This window comes from Dama dama, chromosome 15 (assembly GCF_033118175.1).
Source record: "Dama dama isolate Ldn47 chromosome 15, ASM3311817v1, whole genome shotgun sequence".
Lineage (NCBI taxonomy): Eukaryota > Metazoa > Chordata > Mammalia > Artiodactyla > Cervidae > Dama > Dama dama.
The window spans coordinates 9,657,249-9,679,386 of record NC_083695.1 but is presented as its reverse complement, the minus strand read 5'-3'; the positions used below and the strand labels follow the sequence as shown (position 1 = coordinate 9,679,386).

Here is a 22,138-nt window from a genome sequence, read left to right as displayed (position 1 = left end):
TAGTTTAATGGTTCTGCTGCCAAGTTTGTGATGCTCATTCTAACCAGGTGATACAGACTAAAACCAAGATCAAAAGATTGGCACACTCTAGGAGAAAATATAAAGCCACATATCCAATAAAAGGTTAGTAAAGAATAATAAAAAAAAAATATTGGCACACTCTGATCCCTCTTCGCATGTTTTGTTTTCCTTTCCTATTTAGTGTTATTACTTAAACAACAAATACATGGGTATAGAAACTTCAAAAAAATATAACAGTACTACATTTTCTCTATATAGAAATAAATGAGGATTATTTTATGGAGGTATTTTATTTCCCTGAAAGAGGAAAAGATAAAAAATGTGTTATTAATATATAATCTTATTTTATTACATTTTACATTTAGTGGATTAAAAATAAATTTATTTTAATGCAGTAGAATTTGAATCACTTACTCCAATTGAGTTTTTAAAGTCATATTTGTTAATGGAGCAGAGGGTAATAGGTTGTTTATCAGTCTTGTTTAGCACACTCCTGTAGCTATCAGTCACCATTATGGTATTTTCAATAATGAAAGGGGAAAATATATAACTTCCACATTTCAAGAGGCCTTCCCAGGCATGATCGCAGCACACCCTTCTGTGAGGCTCTGAGCTCCTGACCCAGATTTTAAGCTCCATGAACACAAATGCTTTGCCTCCTTCTGCCATGGGGTCCCGGACATCCTGGTGTTCGATAAACAGCCAGTTGTTTATAATGACCCTCCTTAGGTTCCTCTTTACTTCTGTGTGCTATACTATATCTCCAACAGAAACAGTCACAGAGTATAGTATGAAGCAGGGAGGGGTGGGGGAGGTTTTACCTTACAATAGGTTTATTTGATTTAGGAAACGTAATTTCCCGCACAGGCTTTAAGTCCCAAGTACTCCATAACCTAGAGGAAGGAAAAAAGTCATCATCTAATTACACAAACTCAAGTTTCCTTTACTAAAAAGTTAACCAACATGTTTATTTGTTAAAAATTACCTGGTAAGGAAACACAATAAACAATTAACGTGGTTAATTCTGGGCAGTTTGCTCAAGTGGGTATGGGATTAAGAATACTTTGTATATTTCATATTGTTAATCTCAACAATTAAAAAATGAGGATCATGGCATTCGGTCCCATCACTTCATGGCAAATAGATGAGGAAATAATGGAACAGTGACAGACTTTATTTTCTTGGGCTCCAAAATCACTGCAGATGGTGACTGCAGCCATGAAATTGAAAGATGCTTGCTCCTTGGAAGAAAAGCTATGACAAATCTAGACAGCGCATTAAAAAGCACAGACGTGACTTAGGTCCATCTTGTCAAAGCTATGGTTTTTCCAGTAGTCACGTATGGGTATTAGAGTTGGACCATAAAGAAAGGTGAGTGCTGAAGAACTGATGCTTTTGAACTGTGACATTGGAGAAGACTCTTGAGAGTCCCTTGGACTGCAAGGAGATCAAACCAGTCAGTCGTAAAGGAAATCAGTCCTGAATAGTAATTGGAAGGACGGATGCTGAAGCTGAAGCTCCAATACTTTGGCTACCTGATGCAAAGAACTGACACTTTGGAAAAGACCCTGATGCTGGGGAAGATTGAAGCGGGGAGGAGAAGGGGATGACAGAGCATGAGATGGTTGGATGGCATCACCAACTCAATGGACATGAGTCTGAGTAAGCTTCAGGAGTTGGTGATGGACAGGGAAGCCTGGCATGCTGTAGTCCATGGGGTTGCAAAGAGTTGGACATGACTGAGCAACTAAACTGAACTGAACTTTTTATAGTTAAACAATATAAAATTTCAAAATTGTACAAATTACTATTTAGAAATAAAACAGAAACACCAGAAGAACCTATATCCTAAGGTGATTTTAAATCTCTAAATATTAAATATTATTATGTTTAGATAGTAAAAAATATTTTTTGAAACTGCTATGTCCTTATGAGCAAAAGGACACAAAGAAATCAAACTCCTCTTACCTTACAATTCCATTTTCTAATCCCCCAGCAATCACATTGATAGATATTCCCTCAGGCTGGTTAGAGAAAGCCACAGAACAAATGATCTCTCTGCAGTGGACGTGTCCAACGAGGTCCCCATTCACTGTCCAGAGTCTGAGGTCACTGCCTCCACCAGCTAAAACACCACAAAACCCCACAGGTCACCAGGGTGTGGGTGCTGCAGAGCCCTCCACATTGGGCCCCAGAGGGGAATCCCTGAGTGCCTCACTTGTCTGTTTGATGAAGTTCATAGGCAATTCATGACTGGAGAGTGTATAAGTGAAATTACTACATAAGGCACACAGAGTTGGCCTATTTATCTAGAGATGATGGCTAGTGAAAAGAATAAAAATAAAAAATTAACCTACAAGGTAGAGCAACAATGTAAATTAACCATGAATTTCTTTGTAGTCATAATTTCTTAGCATACAAACTGCCAAATCTAATTCTGAAAGTACCTAGAAAGCTAAACAACCTCCAAGAAGAGAAGAAAATATTCTGTGAAACTACAGTATCTTTAAGAAGTGAGTTATGGGACTTTTGAAGAAAAAATAAGTTATAGTAAAAGTTGATTTAAAAACTAATTCTTAAAAAGAAAGCTAATTCTTCAGAATGTCCAAGAGTGAATCTTATAAATCAATGTCTTATTAAATGAATTTTTTCTTTTCAAAGACCAGGAGTAATCAAACTTTTTTTAATTTTCCAGGTGATGGAGGAGGCAGTAATTGCTAGCCATCCTCAATAAACTGGGGCTGGTGGTTTGGGGCCTTATGGTGATGTGTCCAGCCTTTCTGGAGAAATGTTCTCATTCTGATAAAGAGAAAGGTTAAGAGGCATGATAAAGTTGGGATGACATAATATATGTTACCACACTTTATCTCTCCATTAGAACTAACATAAAAGTAGAGAATTTATTTCTCTCCTTTATTAAGGCAGTGAAAAGATTTCATATTTTATAGCAAAGAAATAAGTATTAGAAATACTTTTTCATCTACAGAAATGCTAAAGACCATCAAATACCACAAACCAAAATGCCTAGTGTGCTGCAGTATTATTCACAACAGCCAAAAGGTGGGGACAACCCAGATGTTCATCAAGAGGTGAATGGATACGCAAAATGTAGTATATCTAAACAAGGGAACTCATTTTTACTCAGCCATGAAAAGTAATAAAGTTCTGGGGAGGGAGGCGGGAGGGGGGATCGGGACGGGGGACACATGTAAATCCATGGCTGACTCATGTCAGTGTATGGCAAAACCACCACAATACTGTAAAGTAATTAGCCTCCAACTAATAAAAATAAATGAAAAAAAAGTAATGAAGTTCTGACATATGCAACAACATGGATGAATCTTGAAAATGTTATGCTCAGTCAAGTAACTGAGGGGGTAGGAGAACTACCCGCTACTCTGAAATTTAGAATATTATATTAACTTTATAGTACCACTGGCAACAGGAAAAGGCTATGAACTCTAGTTGAAATGCATGTATTTTTGATATAGTGGCAGAATGATTTTTAAAAGTACAGAAACCATCTACTATAATATTTACATAGTTTAATAAATTTTATATCTTATCACTATAAAAACCACATCCCATAATAAGCCCTGGGAAATCAGGATAAGGAAAGAATGAGTTTGCCAGTGTGTCTTTAGCCTCAATACAGAAAATTTTTAGATTATATATGTGTATACACACACATATACATATTGTATATTATATACATACACATATATATATATGTATCTTCAATTTTGATTTTAAAGTTACTTGGATGGTTCTCACTAAAGAGTCAAGATTTTTTGATAGGTTAAATCTGGTTAACTTTCTTTTCTCTTTTTTTTTAAAGTATGGTTAACTTTCTTCCCTTCCTAGAGTATAAGAATAGGAGAATGAAATGTAGTCCAGGTCACTAAACATAAATTTGTCCTCTTTTAAAAAGTCATTACTTTTATCATGCTCTCGCCCAAATGCTCTTTATGACTCCTCTTGTATATGTATTGAGAGGCCTCAAACAAGTTGAGAAGGCCTTTTTGTTCAAAGTGGGAAGAAAGTTCTACCCATTACTCTATCATACTGTGCGTACTGCCTACGGACACTTGAATACCCTACTAGTGAGTTGGTAAATATAAGCAAAAGTAATTTGGTTTCTTGTTCCCATACGACTAGCTGATATAATTTCACAGATATAAATCACTACTGGCAGCAGGAAAGCAGCTCCCTCAGGATCAGTTCCAATTTCCAAATGTTGCCAAAACAAGAAAGTAGAGAGCTCTAGATAAGTAATCACTGTATTCCCCTCTAGGTTCCCTCTTGATGTGTGTGACCCACTGAAAGCCCCTAATGTACAAATCAAGGAAGAACAGTTAGCAAAGTCATCAATCATCTGTCCACACTTGTGTTACGAAAGTCAACTATTTAAGGTCTTTCCCTTTAGTTATGCTGACTGGGGAATAAGAATGTGTTCATGACATTCATTACTTTATGACTGGGGGCTAAAGCCTGGCAAATATTAATACTTCACATCTGAAATCTTGAAGCATGACTGGAGACATTACTTTTCTTGAATATAAGAATGATAAGTGTTTTGTAAAATTGACAAAATTCCAAGAGATATCTGTGATATAGTAAAAAAAAAAATTATATATATATATATATATATATATATATGTTCCTATATATATATATATAGGAACTTTGACCCACGACCCTGGCATAGAGCTCCTAAACTCTTGTTAATTTACTGTCTTTTCTATGTTAGGGAGATGACTCCTGGGGAGGTCCTAGACAGCTTCAGGTGGGAGCTGGCCAGCAGAGAAACTGCCCTTATAGCACCTCCCACCTCTGGGGAAGGGAGAGGAGCTAGAGGCGCAGGTCAGTTCCTAATGGCCAGTGACTGAATATACCAGGTCTACATAATGGAACCTCAGAAAAACCCCTGAACAACAGGGGAGAAGACTGATGAGCACATTCATGGGCCAGGAGGGTGGTGCCTTCTGACTCCATAGGAACAGACCTCTGGACCTTTTCTTGTGGCTGTTCACTTTGTAATGAACTACAGTAGTAAGTACAGTGTTTTATTGAGTTTTGTGACTTGTCTGAGAGAATCATCGAAACTGGTGGGGGCCTTGAGACTCCCAAGTTTGCCAACTTCAACTAGTTAGTGTCAGAATTGAATTGCACTGTTGGACACCCATTTGGGGTCACAGAACCGGAGAACAGTTTAGTGTCTGGAAAGACCACACATTTGGTGTCAGGAAAAAACAATATAAAAAACGCAAGCAAAGGATAAAAGACCACCCACTGTAGATGTGTCAAAGATACCTTTGGACAGAAAGAAACAGTTTTTTGAAGAATCCTTTCAATTAATGGAAATGCAAACAGAAAACTTATGAGCTTGCCAACTGTTCTTACCTACTGGATGCATCAAATATTTTAATATGTATACATGAAAATAAAACTAAAAGCCAGACATTTGATTAGGAGAACTATCTTTCTCATGTAAATTTGGGGCACATTACACCTCCATTGTTATTCTGTACTACTGTCCTGCAGGAACTAGAAGACACATATAATACAAAGCTGATCCTCTGCTGATGCCCTGGAGGAGGGCATGGCAGCCCACTCCAGTATTCTCACCTGGAGAATCCCCATAGAGAAGCCTGGCAGCCTACAGTCCATGGGGTCACAGAGAGTAGGCCAAGACTGAGCGACTAAGCACAGCACACGCCTCAACTGATGGACTCAGTCTTCGACTTCATTGTATTTTCATACACACACGACGGAGGAGGAGATGGCTGGGTGGCATCACTGACTCGACGGACATAAGTCTGAGTAAGTTCCGGGAGTTGGTGATGGACAGGGAAGCCTGGCGTGCTGCAGTCCATGAGGTCGCAAGAGTCAGACATGACTGAGCAACTGAACTGAACTGAATACCACATACATGCTATTCCCTAAGTATTCAGGTCTGGCAGGGACCAGAGAGACGTAACATGACAGTTTAACCTATGATGTAACTAGCTGGCTGAGCACACATTAGCACAACCGCTCCGTGCTTTGGGTTTGGGGCCAACTTACCTGAGTCGCACACTGTGGCAATGTCACCTGTAGTCTCACTGGCAGAGACGGCCGTGACTGGGCTTTTGTGTCCCGCTAGACTTTGCACGTAGCATAACCTGAAAGACCAAAGACGCGAAAATCTGCATGTGAACATTAAATATAATTACATTCTTTTATTTATACAATTTTTTTGGTTAGTATATGTACCTACTATTTATAAGGGATTCCTGACTCTATTCCTAACTGATCTATTCATTCAGTAAGATTACAAAGGTAAAGTCTGTATTTCATGCTTAAAGTTATTATAATGTAAAGATATTATTTTAGTGCATCTGTTTCTCACAGTAAGAACTGATTAAAAACAGCTATTTTAGAGTTGGAAATCTTCTGTACCTGTTTAAATCCCATATGATGCAGGTTCCATCTCTGCTCACACTTATCATTATACTATATGGTTTGCAGACAAATAAACTGGTTATCTCTTCTGTGTGCCCATACAGATGTAGCTGAGACTCCATTTCTATATCTGAAGGCTAAAATTTAAAAAATAAGTATAAGATAAAAGTCATGACAAAAGGTATTCTAGTACTGTTATCTCAAAAACAAATCAATCCAAGTGACTCAAACATTCTTCTCAAACAAATTTTTTCAACCTAGTTCAACTTTTTCTGAAGAGTAGAACTAGTTAAACATTAAAAAAAGTTTTAATTGACCATAATCTCATCAACTGATAAGTTTTTCATTTTTGACTATTCTTTTCTAGTCTGGCCAAATATACTTATACTTTAATAGTTGTGATTATCTCCATATAAATAGTTCTCTTTCATATTTTATACATTCTCCCATAAGCATTTCTCATTTTTGACAGTGTATTCAAAATGATTTTTAAGTGTTATGATATTCTATATAGTTAGTATACCATAATTTACTTGAACATCCTTTATTGACAGATATTAAAATTGTTTCAAATGTTTTCAAAATTTTAGATGCCATAAATTTTATTTATTTCATAATTTTTAAATTTATGTACGTAAGTTTTGTTCCTCCTCGATATCACTTCTTTAGAATAAATTTCCAGATCCTTGTAGTGGATCAATAAATATTAATAAATTTACAGTATTGATACAAATTTTACAGTGCAGATATAGTACAAATTTTACAGTATGGATACAAATTTTACAGTACTTGCAAAGGCTTTGCACTGACTCCTGATGCTACCAATGGCAATGTATTACTCATCAATAGTTGTGGATTGATTTTCAAAATCAAAGCTTGCAACCTGGTGTTCCAAGGTCCACATGGTTCACAGATACCAGATACATACATATTATATATTATGTATATATTATACAGGGTATAATTTTTGTTATATACTAGGTTTATATTGTCATAGGGCATAATTTTTGTTATATACTAGGTTTATATTGTCATAAAGTATTTCAATATTTAAAAGAATACAGAAAAGTAGAAAGTATAAATACAATGAAAATCTGCATACTGACCACTCAGTTAAACTAACCCTAACATTTTATAATGTCAGCCTATTTTTAAATGTAGAAAACATGAACTACTACATAGTGTGTGTGCTGTTTTACATCCTATTTCCTCTCCCTTCTCAGAAGTTATTATTATCCTGAACTTTGCATTTGTTTCCTGTGTATTTAGAATTTATGTCCTACTATAACAGTAAACAACGTATTGGTTTTCATTTCGATAAACTTTATAAATATGGTATTTATTGTTCTTTAGGCATCCGATCTATTTTGCCTTTTTTGATCACCATTGTGATCAAACAAAACATACCTGTGTTGACTTCATTAGCTGCAGCTCATGTATTTTAAGTGCTCCATGGTCCAGTGTCTTAGTCACATAAAAATACGTATTTTATACTTAAAAGGCTCAAATGACCAGGCAACACCAGTCTTCTTGGAGCCACTGGCCTGAGCTGTGTGGCAGTGGCTTCTGTCTAGCTAGGGCACATGGCCTGCAGCTGAACACAAGCACAGCGACAAGACGGCTCTGAACAAGGGCACGAGTCCTGGGGCGGGCCCCCTCTGGTCCGCCTCTGGGACCCTCCCCACAGGGCCAGGAGTCTGTGGGGCCACGGGGATGTGCCAGCACCCTTGCAGACCATGCTTCAGGGTCCCTGGGGCTGAAGAACTGACTATCCAGAAAGGCTTGAGCCCTTTCCTTCTCTGCTTGCATTTGTGTCTCAGCAGTCATTCTAAATCTGAAAATTTCCCAAGTTTTAAATGGCAATCAAGGTTGCTTTTAATTGCATTTCTCTTATTATAACTATTAATAAGCTTAACTTTTTCACATATTCATTTTTTATCTGTAAATTTGTGTGCTTGGTTTTGTATATTTGTTACTACATTATAAAATTATCTGTAGGGATTCCTCTATTAGTGGAATAGAATGCAAGCACCTTCCTCGTTTCTCCTGGATGACCCGGATCACCATGCCAGTCTAGGGATGCCTTATCCAAAGCTGAGTCTCAAGGATCCTGGACAGCCCAGGAAATTCCAATCTAGGCTGTATATCCAGGCAAGAGTTGGTCCCATCTGATTCATCCTCACTCTCAGGGACCAGCCTTTTGGACAAGAACCTCCTTGGGACACCCACCCCCCCCATTTTGCTCTGTCCCTTGTTACTGTTTTCTACTCCTCTTATAAGAGGCGGTCTCAAGGTCAGTGTCAATATTCTAGGATTGACAGATAATCCAAGAATATCTAACTCAAGGCTAGAGCTCCCTCCTTGCTTGTTAAAAGCTATATATATATGTATGTATATTTTTTTTACTTCATGACTATGAATAATATTTATGGGGTAAACAGAAAATAGGTACCCTACAGTGGTTGTTGAAATTTTAGATTTTGCACTTTAAAATGATTCTAAGAGTCAGTGTTACTAGATGATTCCCTGAGGGATCAGAAAATAATTTCCCTGGGTAGAACAGAAATCTTCTGCTGGCCTACTTCTTCATAAAATGTTCTTGAATGGTTTGATACTACCTTGGATAAACTGTATATTTATTCTCCCTGCCATCAATTTAGAGAATAGAAATACAGGTGTTCACTTACATAAAGATGACGTGGGCACATTAATAAGTGAAAAACAACTCAAGATCAGTTATTTTAGGATCAGTTATCACCTTTGAAGACATTCTTCTCTAATATATAAAGGGCTTATAGATAACAGTTCCCTATAACCAATCAATGTATTCATCATTAGGTATGTAGAATGCATTTTAACAGACTATCTTAGGAGATCCAACAGAAACAATGCTCAAAGTTAGATATGCTTCACCAGCTTAGGAAAGTATTTCATAAGCTTCCCTTGAAAATATTTTCAAGCAACAGTTATCTTGGTTATAGCCTACATGGCACTTGGGAGCCTGTCTTTTGCTGTGTCAAGGGTAACACAAACAAGAACATAAACACTTTTAGAACCATGGCATTCCGTGGGTTTGGGCAACGGAAACTAGTGAACATGAGGTGCTTCCTGCCAACCTCTCAGGCACAGGGTCACACCTGCAACTTCAGGGACCCCAAAATGATGAAATGGTGCCCAAGAAAAAGCAACAATACCCACAAAATCCCAGGTAACCTTCCCTTAGATCAACCAATGATAAAATCATACAGCTAAGATACACTTTTGGACATGGTTTAAATAGTAACTGTTTATCTCATGACTTGATTACCTATTAGGAGAAAAAAGAAAACCCTTATATATAAGCTGAAAAACCAACTTTCAGGAAAGGGTAGAACTGAGGAAAGGTATGCAACATAAGACTTGACAAGCCTACAATAACTTCAAACTAAAAGAAGCACATGTATTGCTATATTCAAATGATAACAGCTACACCTTTGATCTGCTGCTTCAGAGCTATGCTTTGTACAATTACTCCTATATCGGCAACTTAATACTTTTTTTTTTTAAACCAATACTGCATACTGTGTTAGTGTACAATTAAAAATTTAAATTGTAGGGAGAATGGAAGTAAGGAAAACTAAGAACAAGGCTGTTCAAAGTGTTGGAAAAAGAGGAAATAAACAAAAGATGGAAGACAGTTTTTGGATGACAAGGAACAAATGATCTGCGCACACAAGCAGAGGACCCCTCTGCAGCAGAGATTAGAATGTATGTGTAGGAAAAAGGAGACAGAGAAAGGTGGGTTCAGACATGGGAAGGCAAGGCAGCAGTAAATATCAGAGATGTTATAAAATTGACATCTGATTTAGGCTTTGGGGAGTAAAAAGAAAATGAGACATTCCAAAAGTGAAGGCACCCCTCTGCTTAGACCCCCCAGCACTCTTCTCATTGTGGCCTGTGTGTAAGACCCTCACCTCTCTCTACCGTTCTTGCCGCTCCTCCCAACACGTTCTGCTCTGAACTACATACAAAGTATCTGCCACTCCCAAACTACCATGCCTTTTATTCCAGGTGGTCAGTCACACACATCTTTCCTCCACTCAGGAAAATGATCCTTCAGGATCCAGCTCAAGTGTAAATTTTCAGGCTCCCTGACACCTGGTTGGGCCCACTTCTGGCTCTTTCTACCCTGTGTGTCAGTCTTAGAGCACTCCCCACTGTTCTGCAATAACCTGCAGGAGCCCACCTCCTGCTGCGGAGTCCTCAGTATAGGTGCCAGCATCACCACAGCACCTTTTAACTGGTACCCTCCCTCCAGGCTCATGGCCCTTTAAGCAGGCTCTAGAGAGGTGGTCTTAAAATGCTGACTGGATCATATCACTCCTGCTTCAAGCATTTTAATTACTCCTTAGACTAAGAGACAGAAACAATATTATGGCCACATTTATACCCTAAGGAGGGTGGCAAAGAACCTTAACAAGGGTTTAAAACTGAATAAACTTGCTCAGAAAAGTAAGGAACCGAGTGTCACCCTATGCTAGGAAAACAGGTTTCACCCAGTAGAACACGTTTTATAAAATAATGGAGAAAACGGTAATTTTAAAAAAAAAAGCACACAGAATGTTCTAGAACAGAATGGTTATCACTGAGTTATCACTCTAAACTTGCCAATACTCTTCAATGGCACCACAGACAGCTGATTCAATAAAGAGAGTAAATTAAGAGAAGTACAGCATAATGTCTTCTTCACTAGATTGTTTTAATAATTTAACTCACAAATCTTAAAAGATTCAGTAAATGGATAAAAAAATTTCTCCCAGTAAGTGGTAGAATAGAGACTGGCTACTTGGATTTTTCTGTCATTTAATTCACTCAGAGTGTATTAGGAATGTTAGGAGTTCTGCACTTCTAAATTTTACAGAATCTTGTGGGTTACCCTTTAAGCATTCAGGTCGATACTGAGAACACAGGGAAGCATCAAAATGTCACGAAAAAGCCTACATACAAAGCAGAGTATAACTCAAAATACTTTCTGTCTCTGACTGTATACAGTTATTTAAAAAATTCTTTTATGATCCTAATAAACCTAAAATAAAGAGTTAGATTATTGACCTTTTACATTACCTTTTACATTACCATTCTCTACTGTGAAGAAGAGATTCAAGTACAAAAAATGTAAGTTGCTCTAAGGGTTTCTTCCCCTCACTGACATGAAGATCCCACAAATGCGCCCAGGACCTACCGTGCCGCTTGTGAACCTGTTTGAGTAAGCTGTGATGACACCACACTTGCTCCCAGTGAACAGCTGGCAGCTGTCAGGGACCCAAGCACAACTAGTCACCTAGGAAAAGGACAAGTCAAAGATGAACATGCTTAAAAAGCATGAGAAATGCTTCTACTTTTCTGACATTTATTTTAAAAATATATGTTCACAAAACTAAGATAAATATTTTACTTGAAATGATTAGAATGGTGCAAGATATAGTAATAGAGTATTATGTAACTTTAAGATGTCTAAAAGCTGTAAAATGTGAAATAAACTGTCATCTTTTGGTTCTCTTATTGCATTGTCGAAAAAATGCTGTTATCTCTTGAGAAAGTATAAAAGAAGACCAGAGACACCGTTTCTTTCACTTGTCATTGAACACAGTTGGGAATTCAGAATTTTTCATTTTCTAGTGATAACAGAAAAGAGAAGAAAATCGACAGGAGTATGTTTTACAGTTAAGAATCAATCAGAAGATGAGGCAAAGAAAGAGCAGGACTCTAATATGTAATGACGATAGTGAAATTGATCAGATAAGTGAAATCGCAGAGTGTGGGTCTTTGTATGATAATATCCTGGACAAATTTTCTCAAACTAAATAACTAATAAGTGAATGACATATTCCAAGAACAAAAATGAAAAATGGTATTCTCATCTAGGTAGCCATTTGATTGGAAGTACTTTATCACACCACGTTTGCTCAAAAACTGGATCATTCTGTTTCGCTAAAAGGACTTGAGAGTGTTTTTTCATCTTTAATGATGTTTCTGTGTCCAATTTTACATGACAGAAATAATTTTGCAGTGTTGAAATTCTTATTAAAATTTCTAATAAGGTGGTTTTCCATTGTCCTTTATTCTTACTTTTGTTAGTTTACTAGTAAGCCAGATGACAAAAGGCAGTGACCTTTTTTTCAGGCATATTGAAGAGTAAGCAAACAAGTCACTGCTCTCCTTTTTTCCACTGCCAAAAATTCCCCACAAGTAGCTGATTCCATTTCTTTCTTCTCTTTTAAACACTTTTATTTATTTATTTATGTCTGGCTGTGCTGAGTCTTTGTTGCCGCATGAGATCTTCCCCAGTTGCAGAGAGAGGGGGCTACTCGCAAGCTGCGGTGCACACTTCTCATTGCGGTGGCTTCTCTTGTTGCAGAGCACGGGTTCTAGATGGGCAGTAGTTGCAGCTCCTGGGCTCTAGAGCACAGGTTCAGCAGTTGTGGTGCATGGGCTGAGTTGCTCCAAGGCACGGGGGATCCTCCCAGATCAGAGGTTGAACCCGTGTCTCCTGCATTGGCAGGCGGATGCCTCACCACTGAGCCACCTGGGAAGCCTTCCGTTGACTCCATTTCTAAGGCGCTTGGGGAATGGTGACAAATGTTAGGATGTGTGAGTAGGCACCAGGTGTATGTAATAATGAAAGTCAGAAACCAGTAAAAGAACTTCCTATGGAAAGACAGTCAAAGAGAGAAGGTTCAGCACACAACTTAGTCCTGGAGAAAGCTGTGGCAGTACTGCGTGTGTGTGTGTGTGTGTGTGTGTATGGTGTTTCACAGTTTACAGTATGCTTTCACAAACACTGGAGACATTTTTACAACAGTTTTATGAGAGAGCAGTGGGAGTATGACTACTCCAGTTTTAAGCAGAAGGAAAGAAACTCAAGTTGGGAAAGGTTAATTACTTATGAATAGTAAGTAACAGAGCTGGCTGCTAACAGAGATCACACGGATGGCAGGGCTTTAGTAAGGCCCAAGGCTCTTTCTACCATGCGGTGATGCCTAAATTCCCGGTCCCTTTAAAAAAAACCAGGTGCAGTAGATGATGCTCTCGTTACTGAAAATGACATAGTAACAAAAGCCAAGTTAACACTGAGAAAAAAATCAATTGTGATTTTGTTCCAACACTGCTGTGAGCTGACGCTGAGTAGGAGATTATGATACAGTCCCAGCAAGAGATGGGAAGAGCAGGGGTCCCCCACTCCTGGGCCACAGACCAGTAGCAGTCCATGGCCTGCTAGGAAGCGGGCCACACAGAAGCAGGTGAGTGGCTGGCAAGTGAGCGAAGCTTCACCTGTATTTACATCCGCTCCCCATCACTCATATTACTGCCTGAGCTCCGCCTCCTGTCAGAGCAGTGGCACTTGATTCTCATAGGGACACGAATGCTACTGTGAACTACATATGCAAGGGATCTAAGTTGTGGGCTCCTTAGGAGAATCACCCTGAAACCATCCCCCTATTCCCTGCTCTGTGGAACAAGAGCCTTCTGTGAAACCGTTCCCTGGTGCCAAAAAGGCTGGGGACTGCTGGGGTAGAGAACGAACTCTGGGGGCATAGGCAGTACAGCAGCAGTTAGGAAGGCAGTCTGCACTGTAGACAAGGCATATGTCTAGCGTCATGAGCTTCTTGACTAACTACAGGATATTAAAGACTAGCTGCCATCAGTCTGACTCCCTTCTAAAGCATTATGTTTAATTATTACTATAAAGTACTTCATAAAAAGGTTTACCTGATATTGCTGGGAACTTTGTATAAAGTTTATTGGAGGCTCACTTTGTTTACTCTTCAACCTTAAAATGTTATCAGCATATCCCCAGCTCAGGATGGCTGACCACTGAATGTCAGTACTGTTCATGCTTCTCACACCTCAAGAAAGAGAAATAAAGTATTAGTTGCAACTGATCAGTTATCATTGGACAGCCCACTGAAATGTCAGGTTAAAGACAACTCTGGCCTTTAAGGCCTGAAGTTCACATAGCAGAACATGGTCATTCCAGTGCAAAATCATCTTTATAGCCATAAGATGGACTGATTTATGTTAGTTTCATTCCTTTAAGGCTAATAGGATTCTAAGTTTGGAACTGTATTCTTTTTCACCTGTGTAGGGATTTATTTGACTTAGAACTAAAATTTCTGTTAAGAAATTTTTATAGAAGACAAATGATAATTAAGCTTCCTCTATTTATGTTCTGTGATGCTTTTTCTTCTAATAATAAATAAGAACTAGATAATGTTTAAATAACTTTCTAGATACCCCTTACTGAAAAATCAATATGGAGAACTACTAATGCTAGAAAGGGACCATTGCTGGAGCAGAAGCAATCCTGAGAATAATTTAATCCTGCAACTACAAGGACTTTGTATGGGGGAACTTCATATAATGAGGTTCTGTTCTTTCCTTGTTCTTTCTCAACATAGTATTACGCCCTTTTGGGATAAAGATCTGGACATCTTGACATCCTTTTCCAGTGCTTCTCATAATCTACACCCTGTGGCACACTCACTAGGGCTAATGCAGCATAAACGCTGTAGGCAGTTGGTGCTGCCTGTGAGAATAAGAAGCTCTGAGTTCCTTAGGGGGATTGTGAGTGCCTCACTTAATATGTAGCTATATCCATAATATACAGAATGTGAGTACTCAGCATAATATATAGCATAAAACATAGCACAATATAGCATAATATAAAGCAATAAAACAAACATTTGTTGAATGAATCAAGAGCATATTGAAAATGTTATTCACATATTTATTTTTGTTTTGTTGAGTATAATTCCAAATGTGGACATCAGTTTTGCAATACAGAAATTAGGATAGCCTTGCTACATATATGCTCCACTCTAGATAAGCCTTAGGACTTCCTAGATTTTACCACGAAGCCTGGCATGTGGTAAGAACTTAATAACTGTCCCTGGTTTCTCATTCCAGCAACACAAGATGCACCATCTTTTTTTAAGAAGAAAAATAAACTTCTTCTTTCCCTATTAGAATAGTAGATCTTAAATAAGAGTTTGCAAGAAAATGACTTTTGCAGCATGTGCAGATTTAGACTCAAGGCCCAGAGATTCTCATTTGGTGTGTCTCCAATGGGACCAACTGAGTATACTTGGGAAAAAAGCACCTCAGACAATTTTGAGGCATTGTCAGTTCTCAAGTAATTGGCCTGTACTGAGCTAAAGATCATTAAAACCATGGCAGTTTAGTTGCTACACTGTATTACGCATGTGTAACTAGAGGGCAGTTATTTAATATAGCAGTGCTCAACACACATGACTTCCCATCTGCCAGCTGCACTTAGTCACTCAGGGCCTCTAGGAAATGCCCCTGTGGATGGTTCTGTACCGGGTACGGCAGTGAATGCTCAGAGCCCCTGGCTCCAGAGTGCTTACAGTCCCGCGGACATTTATTTATTAAGCACACCGGAGTCAGGTGCTAACCATTCCTTATATTATTTCATTTAAGCATTATGGTGAATTACCCTGGGAAGTAAGTCCTTTTATTACTCCCATTTCATAGATTAAAAGCCAGGACTTGAAAAGCATAAGTAATTTTCTCAACATTACACAAAAATACACAGGTATTAGGCAGCAGAACTGGGGTGCAAACTCAGGCACTGTGCCACGCGAGCTCATGGCCATAACTTGTATGATACCACTTTCATGGACACACCTACATTCTGCCAAATCCCACTTATATTCTATGAGGAAATAAAGTGTAATTTGAATGAACACAGCTGTTAAGGGCTTGTGACTGTAGTGGGACAAATAAGGTAGGTTAGCTATTAAGTTGGACATATTTAAGTCCCACCATGCTAAGTGATAATACCAGCCCCTTTCTCTCTGATCAACAGAGAGAAACTTCAATCCACTCTATTTCTTAAAGGCAAATTATTCACACCTTTTGATACTTTAAAGTGTTGGTAGTAGTAAACTACTTGTGACGCATCTCATAGCTGACTGCAATGATGATTAAACAGATTTACCTTACCCTCTTAATTCACTAAACTTTGATAAAATGCTATGTAGCTTCTTTTATTACTGGCAACTATAAAGGCAATCATTCATTTCATGACAGAAGGAAGAGTGAGTTTAAAAGAACTGTGGTCCAGCCAGCACACTAAATTCCTTGAAGTGGCTGGTGCCGGGGCACGGGTCCGGGGGTCCCTGCACTGTGGAGCTCCAGTGGTGGGAGGGGCCGTGAGGACCGGAGGAGCACAGCGCACAGAACCAACACCAAGAGGCGTCAGGTCCACACACTGGTTTCCCGGCAAATCTGCGCACCCCTGACAGGCACAGATGGGTGCCCCCCCCGTCATTCATTTCAGTGCTTAAAGCCCAGGCCTCGGAAGTAGGGAGAGTTCTTTCAAATTAAGCAAAATGACTAATTTGGAAGGGCTGAGGAATTGCTTGAATGGAAAATGTCACTAGTTTTCCGTGTGTAGGTGACATTTAGAAATATCAAGAGGGCCTCGACTGACAGCACTTTCCCATGTGTTGCTTTTAGTGACTCAGTGCAAAGAGGGGAGAAAAAGATTGCTTTCCAGACATATGTATTTTTAAAACCTATTTTCAAGGCTATCATGATTTCCTCATTTTGTTTTACTCTCATGACTGTCTCTTCTGAGGTACTAGAACTGTTGGTCAAATAAGTCGTCTATTCTGGGATTCAAGAACCTCAAGGTGTGTATTTCTATAAAATTGATAATGTTTTCATCTTGTGAGACATTTATTTATTCTTGTCCCCTTCAATTCTTCCTCTCATTTCAAACGACACTGCCTTTAGTTCTCATTTTTTTTCATGTAGTATGTTTTAATTCCTACTTTGCATTAAATGAACACAAATTTGAGTCTGGTTTTTCACCAAAGACTCAGAAAACTCAGAAATGAAACAAAACAGCAGCAGAGATGAGTGGAAACATTCAAATCTCTTGAAAGATAGACCTAGGATGATTTTCATGTTTTATTTTACCTTGTTCTTTGCTATATGTCATCAGAAGACAGAAATTTCGGGACAAACCACAGATTGCTCTAGTGGGCAGAGCCTGGAGAGAACCAAATCTTTCTCCGTGGGGCTGGCTGAAGCAGACCACAGGAACCGGAGCACTTGGGGAACCGACATACTCCCCCCATTTCAAGCCTTTTATCCATGACAAAGGACTCTAAAACCAAGAAAAGTAAAAAGTACATTTAAAAAATGGTAGTAAGAAAAAAAAATGGTAGTAAGTATAGAAATGGAAATATGTGTTCCTGGTGGTCAGATACAGTGATGAACAAGACAGACGAGGAACACATATTTCCATAGGTGGTGCAAGTGCTATGAACAAAGTCTAAGACGGGGAGGAGGACTGAGAAAGAGTTGCTAGTTAGATGAGGGGTTGGGAAAGAGTCCCTGAGGCAAGCAGACACCTGAGTGAAATAAAAGCACACTGGGGCTCTATCCGCGGACAGGGCATGCCAGGTGGAGGGGACAGCCAGTGTGAAAGTCCTGAGGCGGGAAGGAGGCAGTTCAAAATCCGTTCCTATTACAAACAGACGTCCTGCTCAGGTCCTGCATATGCACCAACTTTATTTAGCTAATGAGCAATAAGTACAGTGGCAAATGAAATGGTATTTATTACTTTTCAGGGAGGTACTGTTAAATTATTTTGACATGTTAAAATAATAGATTCTAGTTAAAAATAATGACCCTGGTAATGATAATGACTAAAATGATTTGTAAGTCTTCAAAATCATGAGTTGTCAGTGTAACTGACAAGTAAACATAAAACAAAAAATACAGCTTTCAACTATGAAAAACAACATGGGTGATCTGGGTTCGGCAAAACAATATTATCTATCATATTGATGTTTTAAAATTTCAATTTTGATCTTACTAGTTATATAAGTTCTGCTTGCATTTAACATGCAAATTTGATATATATGAACTATGAGCATAAAGAGTTTACATTCAGTATTCTAAATCTAGTGTATTTAAGTAACTTTATTATAAGAAATGAGTGTCAAAAGAAGGTCTGTAAAAACCATTTCCTCTTAAAGTGGATCACAGATGACTGCAATCTGAGGTCTCTGCTTTACCTTACAACCTCTTTCCCTTGTGTTTTCATTTTCTTTGATTCCCTTCTGCAAACCTCTTTAACACTTTACAACTCACAGGCTCCCACCTTAAGTTGCTTTAATAATGAAGAATTTAGCTGAGGATTAGAATCCATTTTAGTCTTAAGGCTTGCTTGCTTGCTTTATTTTTCTATTTCAGAATATAAATTAATACTTAATTCCTACTTTAAGAGGCAATACTTCTTGTCAAGAAAATCTGGAGGGGCCAAAAAATCATGTAAGATTCTCTCCTTAATTGTAAACTCAAACATTTACACTTCTGGTCACTACTTCTAGTGGAAGCTGACAACTAGGACCATGCTAGGCATGTTTGCACCAATTCATTCCCTCTCATTTGCAATGTCTGTTATGTCACTGGCTGGTGAGGCTTTCCCAAGTAATAACCCTCAGAGAGGTCACAATTTGACCTGAGCTCCCAAAGCACTCCCTTCATATCACTAATGCAGCATCTTCTACACACAGAACTGGTAATGTGAGCATCTGTATTCACTGGCTGGTACACACCTTCAGGCTGGGACCATGTTACTCAATTCCCTGCCTCTAAAGCATGGGAGAAGGCCTGATGTCTCAGGAGTTGAACCACATTTTCCTGAAATCTACTGAAATCCAAATGACATACCGGATAGGTAATTTCCTTGACCTGTTCTCTGGTTTCCCTGAAAGCAAACTGTACTAACAAGCCCACGGCGGCAGGAAGCTCCCCTTCGATGTTGAGCTTGCAGCCAGGTCTGCTCGCGTGGGCTGACTGAAACAGCTGACGAGGGGTCTGGCCGTAGGTTTTTATCATGGTTTCTAGTGCTCGTCTTTGAACTGGATCTTCAACTGCAGAGACATCCATTCCAAAGTATGTCTGAAGGGAAAAAGAGAATGAGAGGAATGTAAAAAGCAAGACTTGGTGATAATACCAAAGGGGAAAACAACTTGTTTATTCTCCAGGCAATGGAGACTGGGAAGGAGTTCCTTCTCAAATTTCAAATGGAAAGGATTTTAAAATGTTTTTGAACAGGTTCATAACATTAATAGTCTCAAAGAGATCAGAACAGGAATCATCAACGCTTCTGAATGGATGAAACAAAAATCTTGACTGGTGTTAACTAGGTAATTTTATGAAATTAATTTCTAATTTAAGAGAATATCATGTAAGACTTCATTTATCTGCATAGCAAAAGGAAACCATCAATAAAATGAAGACAGCCTACTGAATGAGAGAAGTTGTTTACAAACCACGTGCTGATAAAGGGTTAACATCCAAAACATGCACACAACCCATGCAACTCAACAGCAAGAAAACCAAAGATCTAAAAGGGGGCGGAGGATCTGAATAGATACTTCTCTAAGAAAAACATACAGATAGCCAAGAGGTACATGAAAATATTCTCAGCATCACTAATCATCAGGAAAATGCAACTCAAAACCACAATGAAATGCCGTCTCACACTTGTCGGAGTGGATAGTATAAAAAAGACAAGAGACAATAACTGTTGGCAAGGATGTGGAGGACAGGAAGCCCTTGTGCACTGCTGGTGGGAATGTAAATTGGTGCAACCAGCATGGAAAACAGTATGGAGGTGCCTCAAAAAATTAAAAATTGAACTATCATATGATCAGCATTTCCACTTCTGGGCATTTGAAAGTGAAAGTGAAAGTTGCTCAGTCGTGTCCAACTCTGTGACACCATGGACTATACAGTCCATGGAATTCTCCAGGCCAGAATATTGGTATGGGTAGCCTTTCCCTTCTCCAGGGGATCTTCCCAACCCAGGGATCGAACCCAGGTCTCCCGCACTGCAGGCAGATTCTTTACCAGCTGAGCCACAAGGGACACCCTCTGGGCATTTAAACAACACTAATTTGAAAAGATATATGTACCCCTATGTTCATTACAGCCTTATTTATAATAGCCAAGATATGGAAGCAACTTAAGCATGTATACATGGAACGGATAAAGAAGATGTGCTAAATATATGCAACTAAATATTCTTCGGTCACAAAAAAGAATGAAATCTTGTTACAACATGGATGGAACTTAAAGGCATTATGCTAAGTGATACAAATCTGACAGAAAAAGGAAAATACCAAAGAAATAAGTATGATTTCATTTATATATGTAATCTAAACAAAAGACCAAGCTCACAGGACTGGTGGTTACCAAAGGTGGGGGTTGGGCAGAATGAGTTAAGGGGGCCACCAGGTACAAATTTCCAGTCATACAACAAATAAGTCATGGAGGTGTAATGTGCAGCATGATAACTACAATTAACAACACTGTATTGCATATTTGAAAAGTTGCTAAGAGAGTAAATCTTAAAAGTCTTCATCACAAGAAAAAAAATTTTTCTAACTAAGTAGGGGGTGGATGTTAACTAGACTTATTGTGGTGATCATTTCACAACTGAATCAGTATGTTGTATACTGGAAACTAGTATAATGTATGTCAATTAGACCTCAAATTGAAAAAAAAAAGAAAAACAAAATGAGGTTTTTCTTTGGTCTTGTTTTTTGGTAAGAATTGACTAAAAAAATAAACAAGTTTTTCAATTAAGTTGATCCAAAATAGCTTCTGCAGGAGATTAGTAAGTGGATCTATTTTTTCTGTGGCTGTCTGTCAGATATTGGTCAGAAAACTGAGTCAACATCATTTCAGGAGGTCCATAAAGTCAAAAGAGACAACAGAATTCAGGGATATGACAACATGGAGTCTGAAGAAAACTAGAGGATCCTGCCCCACTCCAACTTGCTCAATTCATAAGAATGAGAACTCGCAGTTCAAAGCCACCTGTGTCTGCCTGAAATTGTGTGATACCCAAATGCCCTTTTGTTCTTTGTGTGAATGTGCTCAAAGAAAGAGTCGGATTCCTCTCAAGACACAAGGGCTGGTGTCACAGGATGACTTTGTGTTGCTAACTCATATCACACCCCCAGCATCTTGAAGATGTCTACAAATTTCAATTACCGAGATGTGTTTTCTTACATACAGAGACATTAGTAAGGAACCTAGATTTTTGTACGTCTATGTCTCTTCTCTTGTCTGGGTTGAAGAATCAAGAGTCTAAACACCAGTAACACTGAAACCCAAGCAAAGTCTTTGTGGTTTCCATCTTGTAAGCTCAAGAGCAACACAACCATGCTTTACTTATCCTTGGAGAGGATTCATTTAATTCTGATTCCCTCTCTGTGTTTGCTTTTGACGTTTCCACATATACTTCTGAACCTGACAAGAACCTGGCAGTGAGAAGACTGTAATGTGATGTATATTCTTTCAGCCTCCCCAGCCAACTCGGTGAGGTTGTCATTGGAGGAGGAAGGACATTCACCTCCCAGGCAAGGGGCAGAAGCCTGGCTGAGAAACAAAGTCAATATATTCCATCTTTAACCTAAACACTGCAGAAAGGTCAGCACACAGTATTCCATGTGACTGGTGTCCTCCACGCTGTCACCTTTCTTAGGACGTGAAGCTAAAGAGAAAGGCGGGTTAGGGCAATACTCAGTCTAGAAAAGGAGTAAAAATTCAGGATTTGCCATGCCACTGTCCTTTTCTTTCC

General features: G+C 38.7%; 1 protein-coding gene across 5 annotated transcripts in view; it reads right to left on the bottom strand.

Moving 5' to 3' along the window:
* The window catches only part of LYST (lysosomal trafficking regulator), a 175,653-nt gene that overhangs the window by 2,129 nt on the left and 151,386 nt on the right, over nt 1–22,138 (bottom strand). For all 5 annotated transcript variants that reach the window (XM_061161427.1, XM_061161431.1, XM_061161430.1 and 2 more), the window contains 8 exons: nt 19,216–19,446; nt 17,452–17,641; nt 14,215–14,351; nt 11,687–11,785; nt 6,463–6,602; nt 6,088–6,185; nt 1,990–2,146; nt 843–914 (listed from right to left, as the gene is read on the bottom strand). In XM_061161427.1, coding sequence (XP_061017410.1) covers nt 843–914; nt 1,990–2,146; nt 6,088–6,185; nt 6,463–6,602; nt 11,687–11,785; nt 14,215–14,351; nt 17,452–17,641; nt 19,216–19,446 — 1,124 coding nt within the window. The remainder of the gene's footprint in view (nt 1–842; nt 915–1,989; nt 2,147–6,087; nt 6,186–6,462; nt 6,603–11,686; nt 11,786–14,214; nt 14,352–17,451; nt 17,642–19,215; nt 19,447–22,138) is intronic.